This window comes from Silene latifolia, chromosome 9 (assembly GCF_048544455.1).
Source record: "Silene latifolia isolate original U9 population chromosome 9, ASM4854445v1, whole genome shotgun sequence".
Taxonomy (NCBI): domain Eukaryota; kingdom Viridiplantae; phylum Streptophyta; class Magnoliopsida; order Caryophyllales; family Caryophyllaceae; genus Silene; species Silene latifolia.
In genome coordinates, this window is record NC_133534.1 from 11,255,533 (window position 1) to 11,274,604 (window position 19,072).

The window sequence follows — 19,072 nt, forward strand, 5'->3', positions numbered from 1 at the left end:
GGTCTCCACGGCCCTCCTCTTGTTGCAGGAATAATGGGCTAGGAACGTGTCCTTCAGGTCGGCGTAACAGTATACCGACCCGTCGGTTAGCCCCTTGTACCAACTTTGTGCCATCCCATGCAGTGTCGTTGGGAAGGTTCGGCACCAAACTTCATCGGGTTGCTCCTATACTGACATGTGAGACTCGTAAGCCTCGACGTGGTCAGTTGGGTCGCCTTCTCCTTTGTATGCTATAGGTGGCAACTTCAGCTTAGTCGGCACCGGGGTATCTAGGACGTAGGCGCGAGGGGGGCTGTCTGACCACGTGCCGAACGACACGCGGCGATCGGCTCCTCACATCCCTAGTCCGGCTCCTCTCCCCGTGGCGGGAAGGGCTTCTTCTCCGACTCTGATGAGTCGGGCTTCTTCTCCGACTTTGGCGAGTCGGACTTCTTTCACTCCTCTGGGGGGTGCCTCGTCGGCGCTGCGGCGACGCTGTCCTCCCTCGAGTGCGGGAAGGACTAAGGTCTACCACTAGCGCTCTGGGTTCCCCCGGCGTCTTGACAGGGCTGGCTTCTTCTAGTGCTCCATTCAAGTCTCTTGGAGTCACATTTTGGGCCCTGGTCTCCTGGACAGGTTCCGCCGCTCTTGTCGGTGTGACAGTGTGAGCCGGCGTACTAGCAATTATGTCCAGGAGTAGCTTGACTTTCTTTGCATCAACCACATGTCCCAGGACGGTGACTTGGTCGGCGGGCAGCGGCATATCTTGTTCCTTGGGCGTGCCGTTCGTTGTATCGGTGATACGGTAGGTGGGGGCGCCCGATTTCGAATTGTGGAATGTGTCGTCTTGGTAGAATTTGTTCTCCACCAACACCTTCTCTGGTTGTTTCGACATCTTTTTAGCTTTTTGGGTGGGTTTTTGTTTTGTTTTTTTTTTTGTTTGGGAATGAATGTGACTAGCTTCTAGTATCTTTCCCCACAGACGGCGCCAATTGTTCCGGGTGTAATTCCAGAGCAGTTATTTGTCACCACCCGTGCTTGTAGAATGATGCCCTTGGTTGAATCCTCCTTGCGGTCTCCTGAAACGATGAACAAACTGAGGGCTCGGCTTTGGGCCGAGCGAACTCACTCCGACGCTCAAGTCAGTAACTTAGAGAGGTAAGTGGTTGTTACTTAGCAAAGCGCGTATTGTAGAGAGATAAGGAAGATATTACCAGATGAATAGTGATTCTTAGGTTAATTGTGGATCCTTTCTTCAATGATAGTTGAGGAGTATTTATAGACTTTCACCTTTTGTCACGTAGTGGCCAAGTGGCCAAGTGGCTAGTAGGTGGAAAGACTGAGCTACCCTCGGCCGAGGGACCCATGGCAGGCCGTCGGGCCCTGTTGGCTCGCCGCCGAGGGGTCTTGGATATGAGTTCGCGGATGTGTGCCCCGGCGGACAAGGTGTCCTAGCCGAGGCACAAGAGGCAGACCGACAGGCTGCGTCGGTTAGGCTGTTCCAGCCGTTGACTTGCTGTGGATATCTTTGACCTTGCTCAATATGTTGACTTGGTCAGAGGGTGCAGAATATGCCCCATCAATCAGTAATATGGTCAAGAGTAGTTCGTTGATGGTTTGCAGCGTGTTCTTTCAAAGGGTAAAAGTGATTTGTCAACAATCTTTGGAACCAGTCAGAGGTAAATTTTATCTCATAAATCACACGAAGAATCCTCTCAAAAGCTACATAAAGATAGCGATAATAGGACGAGCCGAATTGTCAGATGCTGTTTTGAGATCCCTAGTTTATAAGAAAATTATTTTTCTTTGGTTTCCATTAAATTTGTTTTCGATTATAATTATTCGTTGTAAGTGCCGTATGGCGTTCTATTAATGAATTGTTCTTTTCTCTCAAAAAAAATGTTAAACAATAAATAATTAAACACATTATTATATTTACAAATTCCTCTTTTCGATTAGTGTAATAGTGTTCTAACGTTAATCACGAAGAAAAAAAACAAGGAAAACTTTATTTTATATGGTTTCAAAAGCAAGGAACGAATTAAATAAAGGAATACAGTATTATTTTATTGTTTTGAAAGCAAAGAATAAAATAAAGCAATTGCTTTAACTAGTAAAGTCCGAAGTAGTACCACTCAAGTTTTCTTACGTAATATGAACATGCATGGTTCATTGGTTCTACGCTTCTACGTACGTACTCTATAAATAGAACATGCATGCATGGCTACATAATTCGCGACAACTCTTAATCTTAACCTACTTGCTACATTCTAACTAACAAAAATTCAATGGAAAAAGGGTTATACATGGCGGCGATGAAGGGGGACACGGGCTTCCTGAGTGAAGCTCGTGTGAGAGAAATTGAGACCGGGTCTTGGGACGAGTACCTGGTCTCGAAAACTCAGAGAAAAAATAATATTATACACATAGCAACCCTTCACGGCCGCATTGACTTCATAAAATTTGTGTTGACTTTGGTCAACTTCTCGCCACTCAAATTAATCTCTCAAAAAAATAATGACGGTAATACCCCTCTACACATTGCCTCGAAGAAGGGCAATATGGGAATTGTCCAGCTTTTAGTTCGCTATATGGCTATAGGTGAGCCTGTACAGTATCAAGGAGAAATCGAGGTGGCAGGAGGTGGAGGAGCGGCTGAGGCGAGGAAGCGGCGGCCTTGGGCAGTCGCAAATTCAGAGGGCAACACGGCACTTCACGAGGCGATTATCCATGGTAGGATTGAGGTGGCTAAATATCTAGTTGATCATGATGAAGAGCTTGCTGGCTTTGTTAACAAACGTAATGAGACTCCTCTACATCTTGCTGTTACACACAATGCCAACGGTAATTTTACTCTCCCTTCTCTCTTGCACTCGTATTATATCTTTATCACATCATATTCGCTCATTTATTTACTTTTTATATTTTTTATAAAAAGCAGGGACGAACTCAGGATTTTTCATTCGGTGTAGCAAAATTCTAATATTGATAATATTTTTAAAAAAAAAAGTCAATTACAATAAATATTAAACTATTTCTACACTATTCGACGAGTTCGCATATCTAAAAATTGCCTTGCCCATTAGTTTTTGAGGAAAATCATAATCTTTAGGTTGACAAGGACCTCTACGAATATATTCCCTTTGGACTATTTCCTGATCATTAGGATGATAATCTGATATTCTTTTCCTCAATCCCGGATCATGTGGAAGCGATGCAATCTCAGTTTCACTTAATCTTAGTACAATAGAAGGTTGTGATGTAGGGTTTGAATTACCTCTCTCATGAGTTTCACCTTCTTGAGTATTAGCATTAAGTGGCGAAGAACTCGCCAATCGATCTGATTGATTCTTCGTTTGATTTGGAAACCTTTTTCGACAACAAACTTGTAATTACTCCATCTCTTGTTCTTTTGGATTTAGAATCTAGAGTCATATGTCAAATAATGTACAATTAATCTACTGATTACTGAAAGTTCAAATATTAGAAACAAAGAAATTCACCAAAACTCTTCACTGTTTAGTAGAAATGAACCCATTACTACATGTCTACATTGTAAATGTCAGAAATTCACCAAAACTCTTCACTGTATTCTCATTTAAGACGCCAAGACGGTATTATCCGTCTTAAACTTAAGACGGCTTAAATTACCCCACTTGTTGCCATGAAAATGTCAAAAATTATGTTTATTTACCACCGTGTGATTAGTATTTTACCCGTCTTAAATTTAAGATGAATAGTGTCCGTCTTAAGCAAGACTTAAGAAGTTAGATTTGTCACAAGATTCCAAAACAAGTCACTAATCAATAAGCAATCTACCATCTTACGGAGTACTTATCTACTTGACTACTTCCTTTGTTAAAACAAATGAAGTAATGAACAATGCAATTTTCATCAATTTTTACTCGGCAACTTTTTGTCTCTTGTACCCAAAATCCCAATTCCCAACAGTTTCAATTTGCACTACAATTTTCATCAATTAACCAATTACTTAAATTGCAAAAATTAACCATCATTTTAATGAACCCATTACTACGACAGTCGACATTGTATCATTGTAAATCAACAATCATTCAATCAAACTCTTCACTGTATAGTACAAATGAAATTGAATTGCTAAAAAGGGCAACATGACAAATAAGAGGTAGAAATTAAAATTACCTGGCGGATTTGTGGTGGTGGGGCGATGCAGCTGTGGTCCGATTGTCCACGGCGAGTCAGACGTCTGATGAAGCGGTGCTCCAGTGATGCCCGGGGTCGGATCATCCGCCATAGTGATTTGTGTTTGAAATTAAGAAATTTGAGAGTAAATTGAAAAGGTATGAAAGTTTTCCCCAAATGAAAAGTGATATTGTTCATTTGGTAATTAAAGATAAAAAAGGAAGTTGTGGAGATTAGATTTTGATAGAGGTGAGAATTCAACATAATTAATGAAATTCATTCAACAGATTTTTAGGAATATGGGTGAGATAATTTAGGAATTTATTAACTGATTGGAGAAAGAGTAATAAAAGATACGGAATTTTTTTATTTTTTTGGTGTAGCAGTTTTTTCCATGGGATTTTTTTTTTGTGTAGCATTTGCTACACCTCAGCATAGTGTGGGTCCGCCCCTGATAAAAAAGTATTTTAATCAAAGATAAACAAATTATTAGAACGGATGGCGTGAACATCTTTAAAGTTTACTCGAAAAAAAAAATACTTATGTTAATTTAAAGTTAGTTAAATTAAGGGTTAAGTTTTATTAAGTTAATTTAAGTTTAGCTAATTTAAGTTTGATTAATTTAAATTATGTTAAACTCACTTAAATTAAGATTAGTTTAGTATTTAGTTGAGTAAATAGTTTAATTAATTCCAATTTAATTCAGATAATATAAATTAAGTTCAATTCAGTTTTAGACATCCAAATAAATAAACATGCATGGCGTGAACATCTTTTGAGATTATGTAGCCAAATACGGAAATTGACTTAAACATAACACCCTATCACTAGGGGTGTGCAAAATTAATGACATCGAAAAAATGAACCGGTTTGGATTGGAATCGGGATTAAAAATTTGATTTGGTCACCGATCCAATAATTTTTAACATTCGATTTTCGATCCGGGATCGGTTTTCTCCGATTTGGACCGAAAAAGCCGGAATTATCGTTACATGATCTTTTCTCTTAACATATCTATTAAAAATAGGTATGTAAAATTTTGATCTGCTTAATGACTGGTTTAACTTAGGTCATATTTGGTCCAATGAACCGAATTTTGAAAAAGTAGGCCTATGCATGATTTTTTGAAATTCCAGTTCGGTCCATTCCGGTCACAACCCTACCTATTAGTAAGGCGTACTTATTATATAAGAGAAATATAAATATGTGTTCATTTATCAAAATATATAATCAGTCATATCCAATTCAAAAGTAACAGTTATGTTTGCAATTCAGCGGATTATTTTTAACATAAGTATATTACAAAAACTAACAGATTATAAATGACAGATTTTATTACAAGATTGATCTACATATTTTAATTAGCAAAATTAATTAAAGTGTTTGATAATTAGCAGTTTAATATTAATAGATTATTTTTAGAAAAGAAAATAACGTTTTCTATTTTAGAATACGTCAACCAGTAGGAGAGTAAACAGCATGTCAGATCATACCCTAAAATTAACATATTGATTGGTCAAATATATTAAAAATCTTGCATATATTAACGTTCTCTCAACACGTCGTGTACCAAATACCCACATCTACTTTTCAGAGGTCAAACTTCTAAAACTTTGACTATTAGCTTAGTAAAAAGTACTATTTTTTTAATATTAAACTAACCTACATATTTAGATTTGTTAAAAAAAAAATCTTTTGCTAAGCTAAATTTCTTTTCTAAAGAAAATCCCATTTAAAGTATCATCACGAAAACCATCCAAAAAAAGATACTCCCTCCGTTCCGGTTAATTGTTGTCTTTTGGTTATGGTACAAAGACCAAGGAAAGAGGCGGAGTCCAATTACTAAATGACAAGTGGAATAAATAGACAGTGAATGATCAAATTGTTCATCAAATTCATTATTAAAATAGAAAGGACAACAAATGACTGAGACACCTCAAAATGAAAAAGGACAACAAATGACAGAGACAGAGGGAGTATTACTTTTGGATTGGATTGGAGGCAACTCAGAGGGGCAACTCTGATACTACCATGCCGCAATCGGGTCGGGTTTGGGTTGGGTCAAGTCGGGATGGGTTATATCTAATTCGGGTTGTATCGGGTCAGCATATCCTTTCGGATTGAGTCGAGTCGGGTTTAGGTCATTATCGGGTCGGGTCATTTCGGGTCAAATAATGTGTCTGGTCGGGTCACTATCGAGTCTATTAGATATTTTATCGCATCACTTCAACTTTTTACCATTAAAATTATTTTTTCGACCATTATTTGGCTTAATTAGTTCATAATTAAGTCAAAGGTATCAAACTAAACACTAAATTAAATCGCTTTCAATTTGATCAATATTAAGCTTAATAATTGTCAGATTATCATTTTAGTCGGGTCTGGGTGGGGTTCGGGTCACTGATCATCAGGTCGTGTCGGGTAACGGGTCGTCATTGGGGCGGGTGGGTTTCGGATCGCAATATTTTCGGGTTCTAACGGGTCGGGTTAGGGTTACTCGGACCGGGTCAGACTTGCCAGCTCTAAATAGATATAGGAGAAACTAAAATTGTTGAGTGTTTTTCCAGATGACAAGCAATTGGTAATAGAGACCATAGAGCTAGTGAACAAGCAACATGGAAGTTTGACATACAAAGGAAGCAAATGTCCAACAAACGAAGAATCATCAAATTTGATAAAACAACTTCTTCTTCGTCGAAATAATGCGTCGATCAATATTGTTGACGAAGGAGGCATGACACCTATACTTAAAGCAGCAAAGCAGTCCAATATTTGTGCTATTCAAGCTATAGCAAGCGAATTTCCGGAAACTGCGGAAATGTGTGATTCCGACGGTCAAACAATACTACATTTGGTCAAAATCAAGAGATATGAGGATGCAAAAACCCTAATGAAAATCCCTCAAATTGTTTGTCTAAAGGATCAACAAGATTGCTTCGGAAATACTCCGGCATTGGTGGTCGTCAAGGATATTATTGAACAACATAATAAATCACAAATGAAATGTGAATTTGGAATGCCTAAGACGGCCTTGTTAGATTCTTCGGCGGACTTTACTATTAAAAAACATCAATCAAAACTGGATTGTGATTTTGGAATGCTTAAGGCCTTGTTAGATTCTTCGGCGAACTTTAGTATTAAAAATAAGGAGGGTCTTTCTGCTGCGGCTTTAATCCAACAACAGAATATTCAATTATCTGATATTAAAAATGCTCAGGTATTATCTCGATCAAAATTTCAGTTAGCTTATTTTTGTGTAAGTCATTTATGTCATTTTATCATATTACAGCTACCTTTTTAACTAATTTATCAAACGATTTAATATAATCAGCTACCTTATTAGCTACAACACTTTTATATACTCAAATATAATTAGTTATTTTTGTCGTTAACAATGTTTATTTTATTCAAAATATTAAATTAATTTGCAGCTAGATGAGGAAATAAAGACAATCTCTAAACCAAATTCTTCAACAATATTTCAAGAAGAAATAATCAAGTTTAGGGAAGCCATACTAAAGCCAGATTTGGGTTACTTAAGAGAAAGGATCGACATGTTAGGAAATCCTTTGTCGGATTATGTTTGTCTTGGTGGAGGAAATATTCTTCATGGAATTTTAAAAGCTCGGAAAAATACAAACATGGTTCATAAGTATAATAACATTGATGATGATGATGACGACGACAATAATAATAATACACTCCTAGATTTTGTAGCAAAGGTGGTGGAGAAATTTCCAATTCTTTTGTGTCAAGGTGACCTTGAAGGCGATACTCCTTTACACATAATTGTACGCGACCATAAAATAACACAGATATTTTTGGATCGTATTATGCATCATTTTAAAAAGTATCAAGAGGAATTAGCAAGTGATGAAGAAGAGTTTTATTATCCACCATGGAAAGTGAAAAATGCAAAAGGAAATACACCTCTACATGAAGCATTGTTATGGTGGGATTCTCCAACTGCTAATGAGATTGCTTCATTCTTGGAAAACATGGAGGATAAAAGTGGTTTTGCTCTTGTCAACTATCAAAATGAGACACCTCTTCATGTCTTATGTCGTCATATCGGTAAGACACTCTACCTTTCAGAATATTTACATAGTATAAAAGTTTTTTTTTTTTTTTGTTTTTTGAGAATTGTAATTGGCTGCTGATCTTAGGGTAAAAAAATAATTTTATAATGTGGATCCTATCATGATCTTAACAACAATTAACTAAAATTTCAACGATAAATTTTCTGCAAATGTTTGGGTAATTTATTTAATTCATTATTAATTTAATTTAATGTCAATTCTCTAATTTAATTTCTATTCATATTTATTTTATTTTATTCATATTTATTTTATTTAATTGTTAATAAAATAAATCTTATATCTAATTATATTCATACAAAGTCAGTATATGATATTTTAAAATCGACCCGTTCATTTTTTTTGCACGGGAGTAAAACTAATACTCCGTATCTTTTATTTTTCACTGTTTCTTTGTTTATTTAACAAAATTATATTCTCTCCCCTCCGTCTCAATTATTTAATTTTCTTTGATTAAAATACCTCTTAAAAAGAATAAAAAATGTAAACAAATAATTGGGACGAAGAGAGTATATGATCTCCATTTTATGCTAACACTATTCAAAAAAATTTCTTTCAATTTATTTGTCTTCCTCCTTTGACTAAAATACCCCTTATATTATTATTTGTACGTCTAACGACTTCTATAAATTTCATCTATTTTTCTCATCAAAATATTCAGTACAAGTGTATAAAATGGAATAAAAAGAGAATAATTAATTATTTATATATATTTATTTGTTCATGTTAATTAGCGGTTGAACAAGGCAAAGTGAAGGTATGTCCGGAACTCACAGAGACGGTACTAAAAGCATATACAGCTGCTGCATACATGCGTGACAAAGACGGTCTAACACCTTTACTACGAGCAGCTAAATCTGGAAAAATCAAAGAAGTCGAAATTATCTGCGAAATTTGTCCTGAATCAGCTAAACTTGAAGACAACAAAGGCAGCATATTTTGGCACGAACTTAACTTATCAAAGTCGTCTCGTGTCGAAGAAAAAGAGGCAATGCGCAAACTACTCGTAAATAATGAGCCGATCAAACAGCTCTTGAATGTAAGGAATAATGAAGGAAAGACAGCAGTGGAAGTAGCAGTCAAAGTGCAAAACTATCACCTCTTAAAAGCTCTTAAGCCGTATCCTGATTCTTATAAGGAAGTTGATAAAATAGTTAAGGATAGTGACATTGACACTCAACTTGTAATGTCATCCATCATATTTGCAAAATATCTTCCTCGTACGGTATGTCGCTTCATCCATTTTTGTTCATTGGTTTTTCTAATGTGCGTGCGCACTTTAATAATCTAATGATTAACAAGATATTCTCATGAGATATTTAAGTACAAACTCGTTTTTTAGTTAACAAAAAAAAAGAGTTTGCTATAATTAATGAGAATATATCGAACTTACTAATTTTACCATGTTTATTTAGGTTACTAACATGTGTCCTTAAAACACACGTTATAAAAACTGTTTATTTAATTCACTTAATGTTGATGGTTCTCTAGTGAATTTGAGAAGCATGATCTTTAAAGTCACCATGAGAACCTAATACCTTCACCTTAACAAATGTTATTACAAATAAATAAATAAATTAATAAATACTTACTTCACCCGGTTGTTTACCTATTATATATATATTTTGGTGTCTCGGTTAATTGTTTAACTACCTGCTATGAGAATGCTTTTGATGAACAATTTGATCTTCCACACTCAATTTGATCTAATTATTTAACTTTTTGTCATGTGTCCTTAAAACACACGTTATAAACGGATTATAAACAATGTTGTTTTTTCTTGGAACAGTTGGAACAAACCCTTTGGAATATATTAAAGAATGTACCTGAGAAGAGCTTTTTCGGAGTAGATCAATCAGAAGTAAGTAATTACGCCCAAACCCTTGGAGTAACAGCAGTACTTTTAGCAACCATTGCATTCACAGCAGCATTTACCGTACCAGGCGGATTTCGACAAGAACATCAATATCTTAATAGCAACAAAACATCAATTACATTCAATATTGACACGAATGGTGAACTCGATCCACGTAATATAACCTCAGATATAATCGGAACTCCGGTTCTCCTTGGCTCGGACTTAATACCCTCTTTAGTTCGAGCTGCATATTGGGTTTTTATGGTTGCAGACATCATAACAATGTGTTTATCCACATTTGTTATATATTGTCTTCTATGGATGATGAAAAGCGCTAAAATGAAGATGGTTTTGATCGACTTGACTATCTTTATCCTTCAAATTTGCTTTTACACAATTATGATCATGTTTATGATGGGTGTTTTCGCAACCACTATACAAGTCCAACCTTCGTTGGCTTATTTAGCGGTTATTGTATGTAGTGTCGCAATGGTACTCATGAATCGATGTTTGTTTCCCGTCAAAGCGATATTCCTTTTAGTCGCCGTGTGTTATGAGGTCGTGATTGAAGCTCTGGTGCGATGGTGTAAGTGTCGTATTTCAGCTTGCTCTACTTAACCTTTATGAGTTATAAAGGGTGATCAACTCATGAAGGACTCACTACAACAAAATATAAGGGTTTTTTTTACGAATGAAGTCGTCAGGAATGAGCTTTTGCCGTTACAAAAAGCGGATTTGTGACGGAATACCTGTAGAATGATTTGTCACTTGAAGTGAAAGTGTGAATTTTTCTTGTCTTTTATTTGTTGTTTTGTTAAAAATTGACTTTGATTGTGAGGTTTGATTGTATGAGTGTTTTGGTGAATGTGTGTTTTTTATTTCATGAATTCATCTACTTATGTGTTTTGTATAGTGTGCTTTTGATTGTATGAGTTTGATTGTATGAGTGTTTTTGGTGAATATTGAATACTAACATGTAAACATATGAAAACAATGTTAACTGGAGTTGCTTACATACCTATACCCAACACTTAATACTTGAACAAGGATATATTGATACCTCGACACCTCATTTTAAGCTAAAACATGCATATTTTTATAAATGACTGAGTTCGACACTTGGACACGTATGGGATACCTTGACAATTTTCCTAATCATTTGTAACACCCCTGATTTTCGGCTAAATTAAAACTAATTTTTACTAATAAAACTCGCCGAAATACAGGGATATTATAATTGATGGGGCATATTCTGCACCGCTGACCAAGTCAACACACTGAGCAAGGTCAAAGATATCCACAGCAAGTCAACGACTTAGATAGCCTAGCCGATGCATCCCATCGGCCTGCCACCTGGGTCTCGGCGTGACAACCTGCCAGCCGGGACACACATCCGCGTACTCATATCCAAGACCCCTCGGCGGCGAGTCAACTTTGTCCGCCGGCCTGCCATAGGTCCCTCGGCCGAGGGGTAGATCAGTCTTTCCACCTGCTAGCCACTTGGCCACTTGGCCACTACGTGACAAAAGGTGAAAGTCTATAAATACTCCTCAACCTTCATTGAGGAAAGGATCTCACAATTATAACCTAAATACACTATTCATCTGGTAATATCTCCCTTATCTCTCTACAATATACACCTAGCCAAGTTACACAGCTTGATCCTTTAAGTTTACTGACTTGAGCGTCGGAGTGAGTACGCTTGGCACACAGCCAAGCCCTCAGTTCGTTCATTGTTGCAGGGAAGGCCGCGAGGGACGATAGAAGCAAGAAGGATTCAACTCAAGACATCATACTACAAGCCACGGGTGGTAACTAATCCGCTCGGGAATTACACCGGAACAATTGGCGCCGTCTGTGGGGAAAAGACACTAGAAGCTAGTCACATTCATTCCCAAAACAAAAAAAAAAAAAACACAAAAACCCACCCAAAAAGCTAAGAAAATGTCGAAACAAAGAAGAGGTGTTCGTAGAATCGACGAGCCCCTCCACCCGGATGATACCTTCAACAGTCCGAGTCGAACGACCCTCCACCCGTGAGTAATCCAACCGAGTTCGGGATGCCGATAATGCAGATACGCGCGCCCGAGCCAACCAGGTCACCATCATGGGACATGTGGTTGACATAGCAAAACTGAAAATGGCCCTGGACCTAATTAGCAATGCGTCTGCTCACACTGTCACACCGACAAGAGCGGCGGAAACCACCCAGGAGACCAGGGCCCAAAACGTGACTCCGAGAAATCTGAACGGAGCACTAGGAGAAGTTGACCCAGTCAAGACGCCGGGGGAGCCCAAAGTGGGCGCGGTAGACCTAAGTCCTTCCCGCACTCGCGGAAGGACAGCGTCCCCGCCACACGAACGAGGCACACCCCAAAGGAGCCAGAGGAGTCCGACTCAGCAGAGTTGGAGAAGGAGTCATAGTCGAAGAAGGAGCCCCTCCCGCTGCGAGGGGAGAAGCCAAGATGGGGATGCGAGGAGCCGAACGCCACGTGTCATTCAACACGTGGTCAGGCAACCCCTCAACGCCTACGTCCTAGAAGTCCCGGTGCCACCCAAGCTCAAGTTGCCACCGATTTCATACAAAGGAGATAGTGATCCTTCCGACCACGCTGAGGCTTTCGAGTCTTACATGTCGGTATGGGAGCAGCCCGATGAGGTCTGGTGCCGAGTCTTCCCAACAACTTTGCATGGGATGGCTCAGAGCTGGTACAAAGGGCTTCCCGACGGCTCGGTGTACTACTTCGCCGACCTAAGGAACGCCTTTCTAGCCCAGTACTCTTGCAATAAGAGAAGGGTCATGGAGACGTCGGACCTCCTAACTATCAAACAGGAGGGAGACGAGTCTCTGCGGAACTATGTGAAAAGGTTCGACGGAAAGGTCCAGCAAATTCGAGAAATCAATCCCGAACTGGCGGCCTTCGCACTAATGAAAGGCCTCCCGAAGGGAGATTTGAAAAATGAGCTCATCAAGTGCGGAGGCCTAGGTTTGGACGCCGCCAGAAAATTGGCCGACCAAGCCATCAAGGTAGAAGACTACCACAAGACCTGGGTAGGCCCCAACGAGGCCGAGCAATCGAAAGGAAGAACCGCCGGAGGTTAACCCGAATGAAAACGCCGTGACAACAACGGGTCACGGTCGACGAAAGACGCCGTGAGAGTAACGGCCACGGCGAGAAAAGTCTGCCAGAAAACAAAGCTCGGCGGATGCCGGGAGGAGCTGGGGGACGTACTACAAAAAACGGTACGATGATCACACCCCCCTAGTCGTGTCGGCAGCCGAGGTCTTCGCTTTGAGCAAGAACGAGGGCCAGAAATGGGAAAGACCCCCTAGGCCGAGGAGTGACGGTGACACGAGCCAGTACTGTAAGTACCACGGCCACACCGGACACTTAACCAACGATTGCCGACACCTGAAGGATGCCATTGAAGAGCTAATCCGGACGGGAAGCCTCGGCAAGTATGTTGCCAGGGGCCAAAAATCAGACGCCGGCGGATCGAATAGCAAGTCCGCCTCTGAGCGGATAGGAGTAGTCAATGTCGTCATCGGGGACAACGAGAGCGGCGGATCCGCTAATGAGCACAAACGGCCCCAGGATGAACCTCATCCGGCCATCAACTTTGTGCCCAACACAGCGACCCCCGCTCCCAGCATCCCAGACATGACCATCGGACAAAGGGACTACGAGGGAGTAGCCGCTCTTCATAGCGACCCCCTTACAGTCCGCCTAGACATAGCCAACCACCTGGTGAAGGGGTGCCTAATTGACACAGGCGCCTACACGAATGTTATGAACAGAGAATGCTTTCTCGGCCTCGGTCTGAGGATTGAAAATTTGAGCCCCTGCACCAGCCCGTTATACAGCTTTTCTGGGGCCGGCCTGGTACCCCACAGGGTCAATCGGTTTGCCGGTGAGGTTCGGCAAGGGAAGTGCGACCAAGAACGTTATGTCTAAATTCGTAGTCATCGACGGTACACACCGCCTACGACGTACTCATAGGCCGGATCACTTTGAGCGAGATCGATTTGTAATATCCATCCGGGCCACGACATTGATGTATGTCTCGGACCGGGGGAGGCACATAAGCTCATCTCGGAAAAAGAGGAAGATCCCGGTTTGTGGGAGATTCACGCTAACGGCCTCTCCGCGACAAATGGCTCGAGGGCCGACATCGTCATCATCAGCCCAAACGGGGACGTATCCGAGCACGCCTTGAAGCTTACCTCAGTGACCCCCAGGGAATCCAAGTACGAGGCGGTGATAACCGGAATTGAGTTAGCCAAAGCCGCCGGGGCAGAGCGCGTCATGATAAGGACTGATTCGCTCCTCGTGACCAACCAGGTTAGAGGAGAGTGCAAAGCCCAGGACTACAAGACAATAAGGTATCTAGTAAGGGTGAGAGCGCGCCGTAACTAGAATCGTTCGAATAAGACACCCCGGATCCGGGAACGACAGGACCATCGGCATGGTCGAAGGAGCGTAAACCGAGGAGGTAGAGATCGATCCGGGCCGCACCGTAACCATCGGTGTCAACCTGGAACCGAGAATTGAGCCAACCTCCTGGACTCTGCCGAGAAAGAACAAAGACGTTTTCGCATACTCGGCGGCCGAGATGCCGGCGTGAATCGAGAGGTGATTGTTTCACAAGTGAACGTGCTCCCCACCGCCGCCCGTCAAGCGAGAATGAGGAACTCCTCGGTCGAGAAGGACGAGGCCATCAAAGACGAAGTAGATAAATTATTAGCGGCAGGTTTCATCATGCCTTGTACTTACCCTGAGTGGCTAGCCAATGTTGTAATGGTGAAGAAGTCATCAGGGGCATGGAGAATGTGTGTAGACTTTACCAACCTCAATAAAGCATGCCCCAAAGATTGTTATCCCTTGCCTCGGATAGATAGTTTAATCGACGCCACTACAGCTACACCATCCGAGCCTTTGGACGCCTTCTCGGGGTATCACCAAGTGTTTATGGCCGAGGAAGACATGCCTAAATGCGCATTTATCACCGCCAACGGCACATACATGTACAAAATGATGCCGTTTGGTTTGAAGAACGCCGGAGCAACGTACACGAGGCTGGTAGACAAAGTGTTTCAAAACCAAAAAGAGACGTATACTCAGTGCAATTGAGACGCCAATCTAGCGGTCAATATGCCTACACAGTTACGGTCGCTATCGATGCCGCAACCCCGATTACCTCGGCCGAAACCGAGAGCGACGGGGAACACGTCGGCCGATACGCTAAAAAGAAACGTATACTCAGTGCAATTGAGACGCCAATCTAGCGGTCAATATGCCTACACACGATTGCGATTGCTATCGGCCGCAACCCCGATTACCTCGCCGAAACCGAGAGCGACGGGAACACGTCGGCCGATACGCTAAAAGAAAGTATACTCGGTGCAATTGAGACGCCAATCTAGCGGTCAATATGCCTACACACGATTGCGATTGCTATCGAAGCCGCAACCCCGATTACCTCGGCCGAAACCGAGAGCGACGGGGAACACGTCGGCCGATACGCTAAAAAGAGACGTATACTCAGTGCAATTGAGACGCCAATCTAGCGGTCAATATGCCTACACACGATTGCGATTGCTATCGGCCGCAACCCCGATTACCTCGGCCGAAACCGAGAGCGACGGGGAACACGTCGGCCGATACGCTAAAAAGAGACGTATACTCAGTGCAATTGAGACGCCAATCTAGCGGTCAATATGCCTACACGATTCTGCCGCTATCGATGCCGCAACCCCCGATTACCTCGGCCGAAACCGAGAGCGACGGGGAACACGTCGGCCGATACGCTAAAAAGAAACGTATACTCAGTGCAATTGAGACGCCAATCTAGCGGTCAATATGCCTACACGATTGCGATTGCTATCGGCCGCAACCCCGATTACCTCGGCCGAAACCGAGAGCGACGGGGAACACGTCGGCCGATACGCTAAAAAGAAAGTATACTCAGTGCAATTGAGACGCCAATCTAGCGGTCAATATGCCCACACGATTGCGATTGCTATCGAAGCCGCAACCCCGATTACCTCGCCGAAACCGAGAGCGACGGGGAACACGTCGGCCGATACGCTAAAAAGAAACGTATACTGGTGCGGTTGAGACGCCAATCTAGCGGTCAACATGTCTACACGGTTAAGACATACATTCAAATCGCCTCAGTCAATGACACAAGAAGGCAAATAAAGGATCGTAATCAGAGTCCCGGCCAAGCCGAGGACCAAAAAGATAAAACCTTGTTAAAATGACTGCAAGAAGAGTACAAACGACGGCCGTCCCCATAAGGATTGCCTAAACTCTACCTACCAGAGCTTTACAAAAAGCAAGGAAACAGAAAAACAAAAGGTACAGACTTGGAAATTGAAGCGCCAAAAGGATGGCAGGGAGAGAAGGCTCAATAATTGGCCCCCGAACAGCTAAAGCTATCCGAGATGCCGGGTGAGTCCGGTGACGACCGCCCGTCTCCCTATGCTCGATGCTCCCCTGCGTCAGTAGCCACAGCATCATCGGTGGCCGACTTCGTTGAAGGCTGAGCACCTTCAAGCGACTTCAGCCTCTCATCCTCCTTCACTTTCGCATCATAAGCCGCCTTGGCCTCAGCTATCTGAGCCGCCTTCGCCGCCTCAGCCTTCTCCGTAGCCGCGGTCTCCTCAGCCTCAGCCATTCATCCAAAAGAGTATCAAATCTATCCCATGGAAAGGAGCCCTCGGGGACGAGTCTTCTTATCGCCTCCCTGGTCGCCTCCTCGGCCCGGTCCCGGAACTGGACGCACATTTTAGGAAGGACCTCATCCTGAAGCATCTCAATATCCTTCTCTTTCTGAGCAAGGATAGCCTGCGTGTCCCTGAGCACCTCCGCCTGCTTCTGGAACCGACCCTCCCACTCGTCCCTCTTGGCAACCACAGCGTCGTAGGCACCTTTATACCTATTTCGCTCCTCCATCATCTTGGCCGTGGCGCCATCAGCCTCCTCAACTTTGGCCCTTTCGGCCCTCAGCAGCTTCTCAGCTTCCTCTGCACGCCCCCTTGCAGCAAGAAGATCCAACTTAGCCTTCCCGGCTTCCCCCCTCGCGGCAGAGAGATCAAGCTTGAGCCTTGTAATCAACGGCCCAGATTCGGTCGTCGCCTTTTCTTGCTCCACGATGAGGGAGGCGGCTTGACGGCTCCATCTCCCCAACCTCCTATATATTTCCTCACCCTCCGCCACGAGTTCGGTGGGGGTAACCTTCCGGGGTGAGGAGTCCACGATGACATTTCGGTCACCCACCTTCTCAGTCGCCTTCTCAGGCTGCTTCCCTGCTTGCCGTTCAGTGAGGACGGCGGCCTCCGACGATGGGCGCAAAAAAATCACAGAGGGCATCCATGTCACCGTGCATTGCCACGTCAGAAAGCCTATCGTCGGGAACGCCCAACGAGCCGGCTAAATCCGAACCACAAGTTAAATCCGTACCAGTTCGAACCCTCTTAGCTGAAGGGCTGGTGGAAGCAGGCCCTTCCACGGCAACGGCGGAAGCAGACGGTGGATCTTTCCTCTTCTTCGGAGAAGGGGCCTTAGCAACGGTCACCTCTCCCTCAGAAATGTTGATCACCTCCACACGGTCCTTCGCGACCACGGGGTCGGAGAGGAGTTGCCAGCGATGCGATCGCCGACTTGGACGCCGCCTTCTTTGATCTTCAAAGACGTTGCCAAGAACCCGTGCTTGAGCCGTCTCCGGATCAATGCCTTTGTCTGTCTTTCCATGACTTCGTTAGGAGACGATCGGCGATCGCGTGCTTCGGCCGTAGGATGGCGGATGAGAACCTTTCCGTCCTTATCAAGCCCAAGCCTCTCCAAGTCCTTCTCGACGAGTCCCGACCAAATCGATCCGCAAAGAACCAAACAAGAGTTATATGAAAGAAGTAATAAAGCTCCAAACAGGAGCATAACAAATAAAGGTGGGCCTCACACCGACCCTACTCACCGCGGCTGAGGGCCGGTATGAGGCCGACGCGGCAGAGCATCTCGTCCTGAAGGATAATGGGTGGGGCAGCCATCCCTCCTCAAAGCATCAAATAGCCGCATTGCCCGCTTCTCATCCGCCGTAAGGGGGACAAAAGAAGCGTCCATCTTAACCTTGCTACCCCGGAGACGACTTCGCATACTCTTCCCGGGTCTCACACCGCAAATGAACGGGGCCCTGGAAAGACCTCGGCAACGGGTAGTCCTCCGGCACCTGGACGTACACCCATCGCCCCAGCCAATCTTTGCAGGAAGTAAGTTTGTTTACGGAGACATATCCAGGCTCCGTCTGGACGCTGTACCACCCCACCTTTCGGGAGATCGACGGCCGAAGACTATGAAGTCGGCGGAATAAGTTGACCGTAGGGACCTCCCCTTTAAAAAGGCAGAGCCACACAAAGCCGATTATCGTCCTCATGGCCAACGGATGTAGTTGGGCCACGGCAAGGTTCATAGCTTTGATGATGGCCACAACATGCTCGTTTAAAGGAAACCGGAGCCCGAACTCCAAATGCTTAAGGTACACGCCGATATGGCCCGGGGGAGGGCAACAGACCACTCGACCCTCCTCCGGGATAACAATTTTATATCCCTCACCGAAGAAGAAATGATCTCCGAACAGGGTCCCTCCGGAACTACTAGCGAATTTATTCGTCCAAACACGGTCGAGGCCAGTCGTGCAGGCCTCGCCATGACTCGGAACAGTCATCCTCCCACCATCGACGGGAGCCCCATCACCGTGATCAACATCAACATCATCCTCATCCTCCAACTCCCCCAGGAGGGGCAGGTCATCTACGGGAGAAGGAGGCCTAGGACCCCCTAACCTTAGCGGGATGGCCTCTAAAATCTCCTCCTCGTCAAGACGCGACGGGGAACCCCCCGGCGCGGAAGTGCTAGCCCCGGCATCAGTGGCAGACATGTTCACAACAAATTACTAGCAAAGAAAAGAAAAATTCGTT

At 43.4% G+C, this 19,072-nt stretch overlaps 1 protein-coding gene across 1 annotated transcript; it reads left to right on the forward strand.

Moving 5' to 3' along the window:
* The first annotated feature begins 2,125 nt into the window (after positions 1-2,125).
* LOC141599104 (uncharacterized) lies at positions 2,126-11,112 on the forward strand. The gene is made up of 5 exons (XM_074419012.1): positions 2,126-2,823; positions 6,708-7,357; positions 7,572-8,214; positions 8,972-9,462; positions 10,027-11,112. The coding sequence occupies exons 1-5, from the start codon at positions 2,268-2,270 to the stop codon at positions 10,711-10,713; spliced, it is 3,027 nt and encodes a 1,008-aa protein (XP_074275113.1). The 5' UTR covers positions 2,126-2,267; the 3' UTR covers positions 10,714-11,112.
* Positions 11,113-19,072: the final 7,960 nt, after the last annotated feature.

Coding starts and splice junctions, on each gene's coding strand:
- LOC141599104 (XM_074419012.1), top strand. CDS start 2,268: ATGGAAAAAGGGTTATACATGGCGGCGATGAAGGGGGACACGGGCTTC. Junction 2,824..6,707: donor TGTTACACACAATGCCAACG/GTAATTTTACTC, acceptor GTGTTTTTCCAG/ATGACAAGCAATTGGTAATA. Junction 7,358..7,571: donor CTGATATTAAAAATGCTCAG/GTATTATCTCGA, acceptor ATTAATTTGCAG/CTAGATGAGGAAATAAAGAC.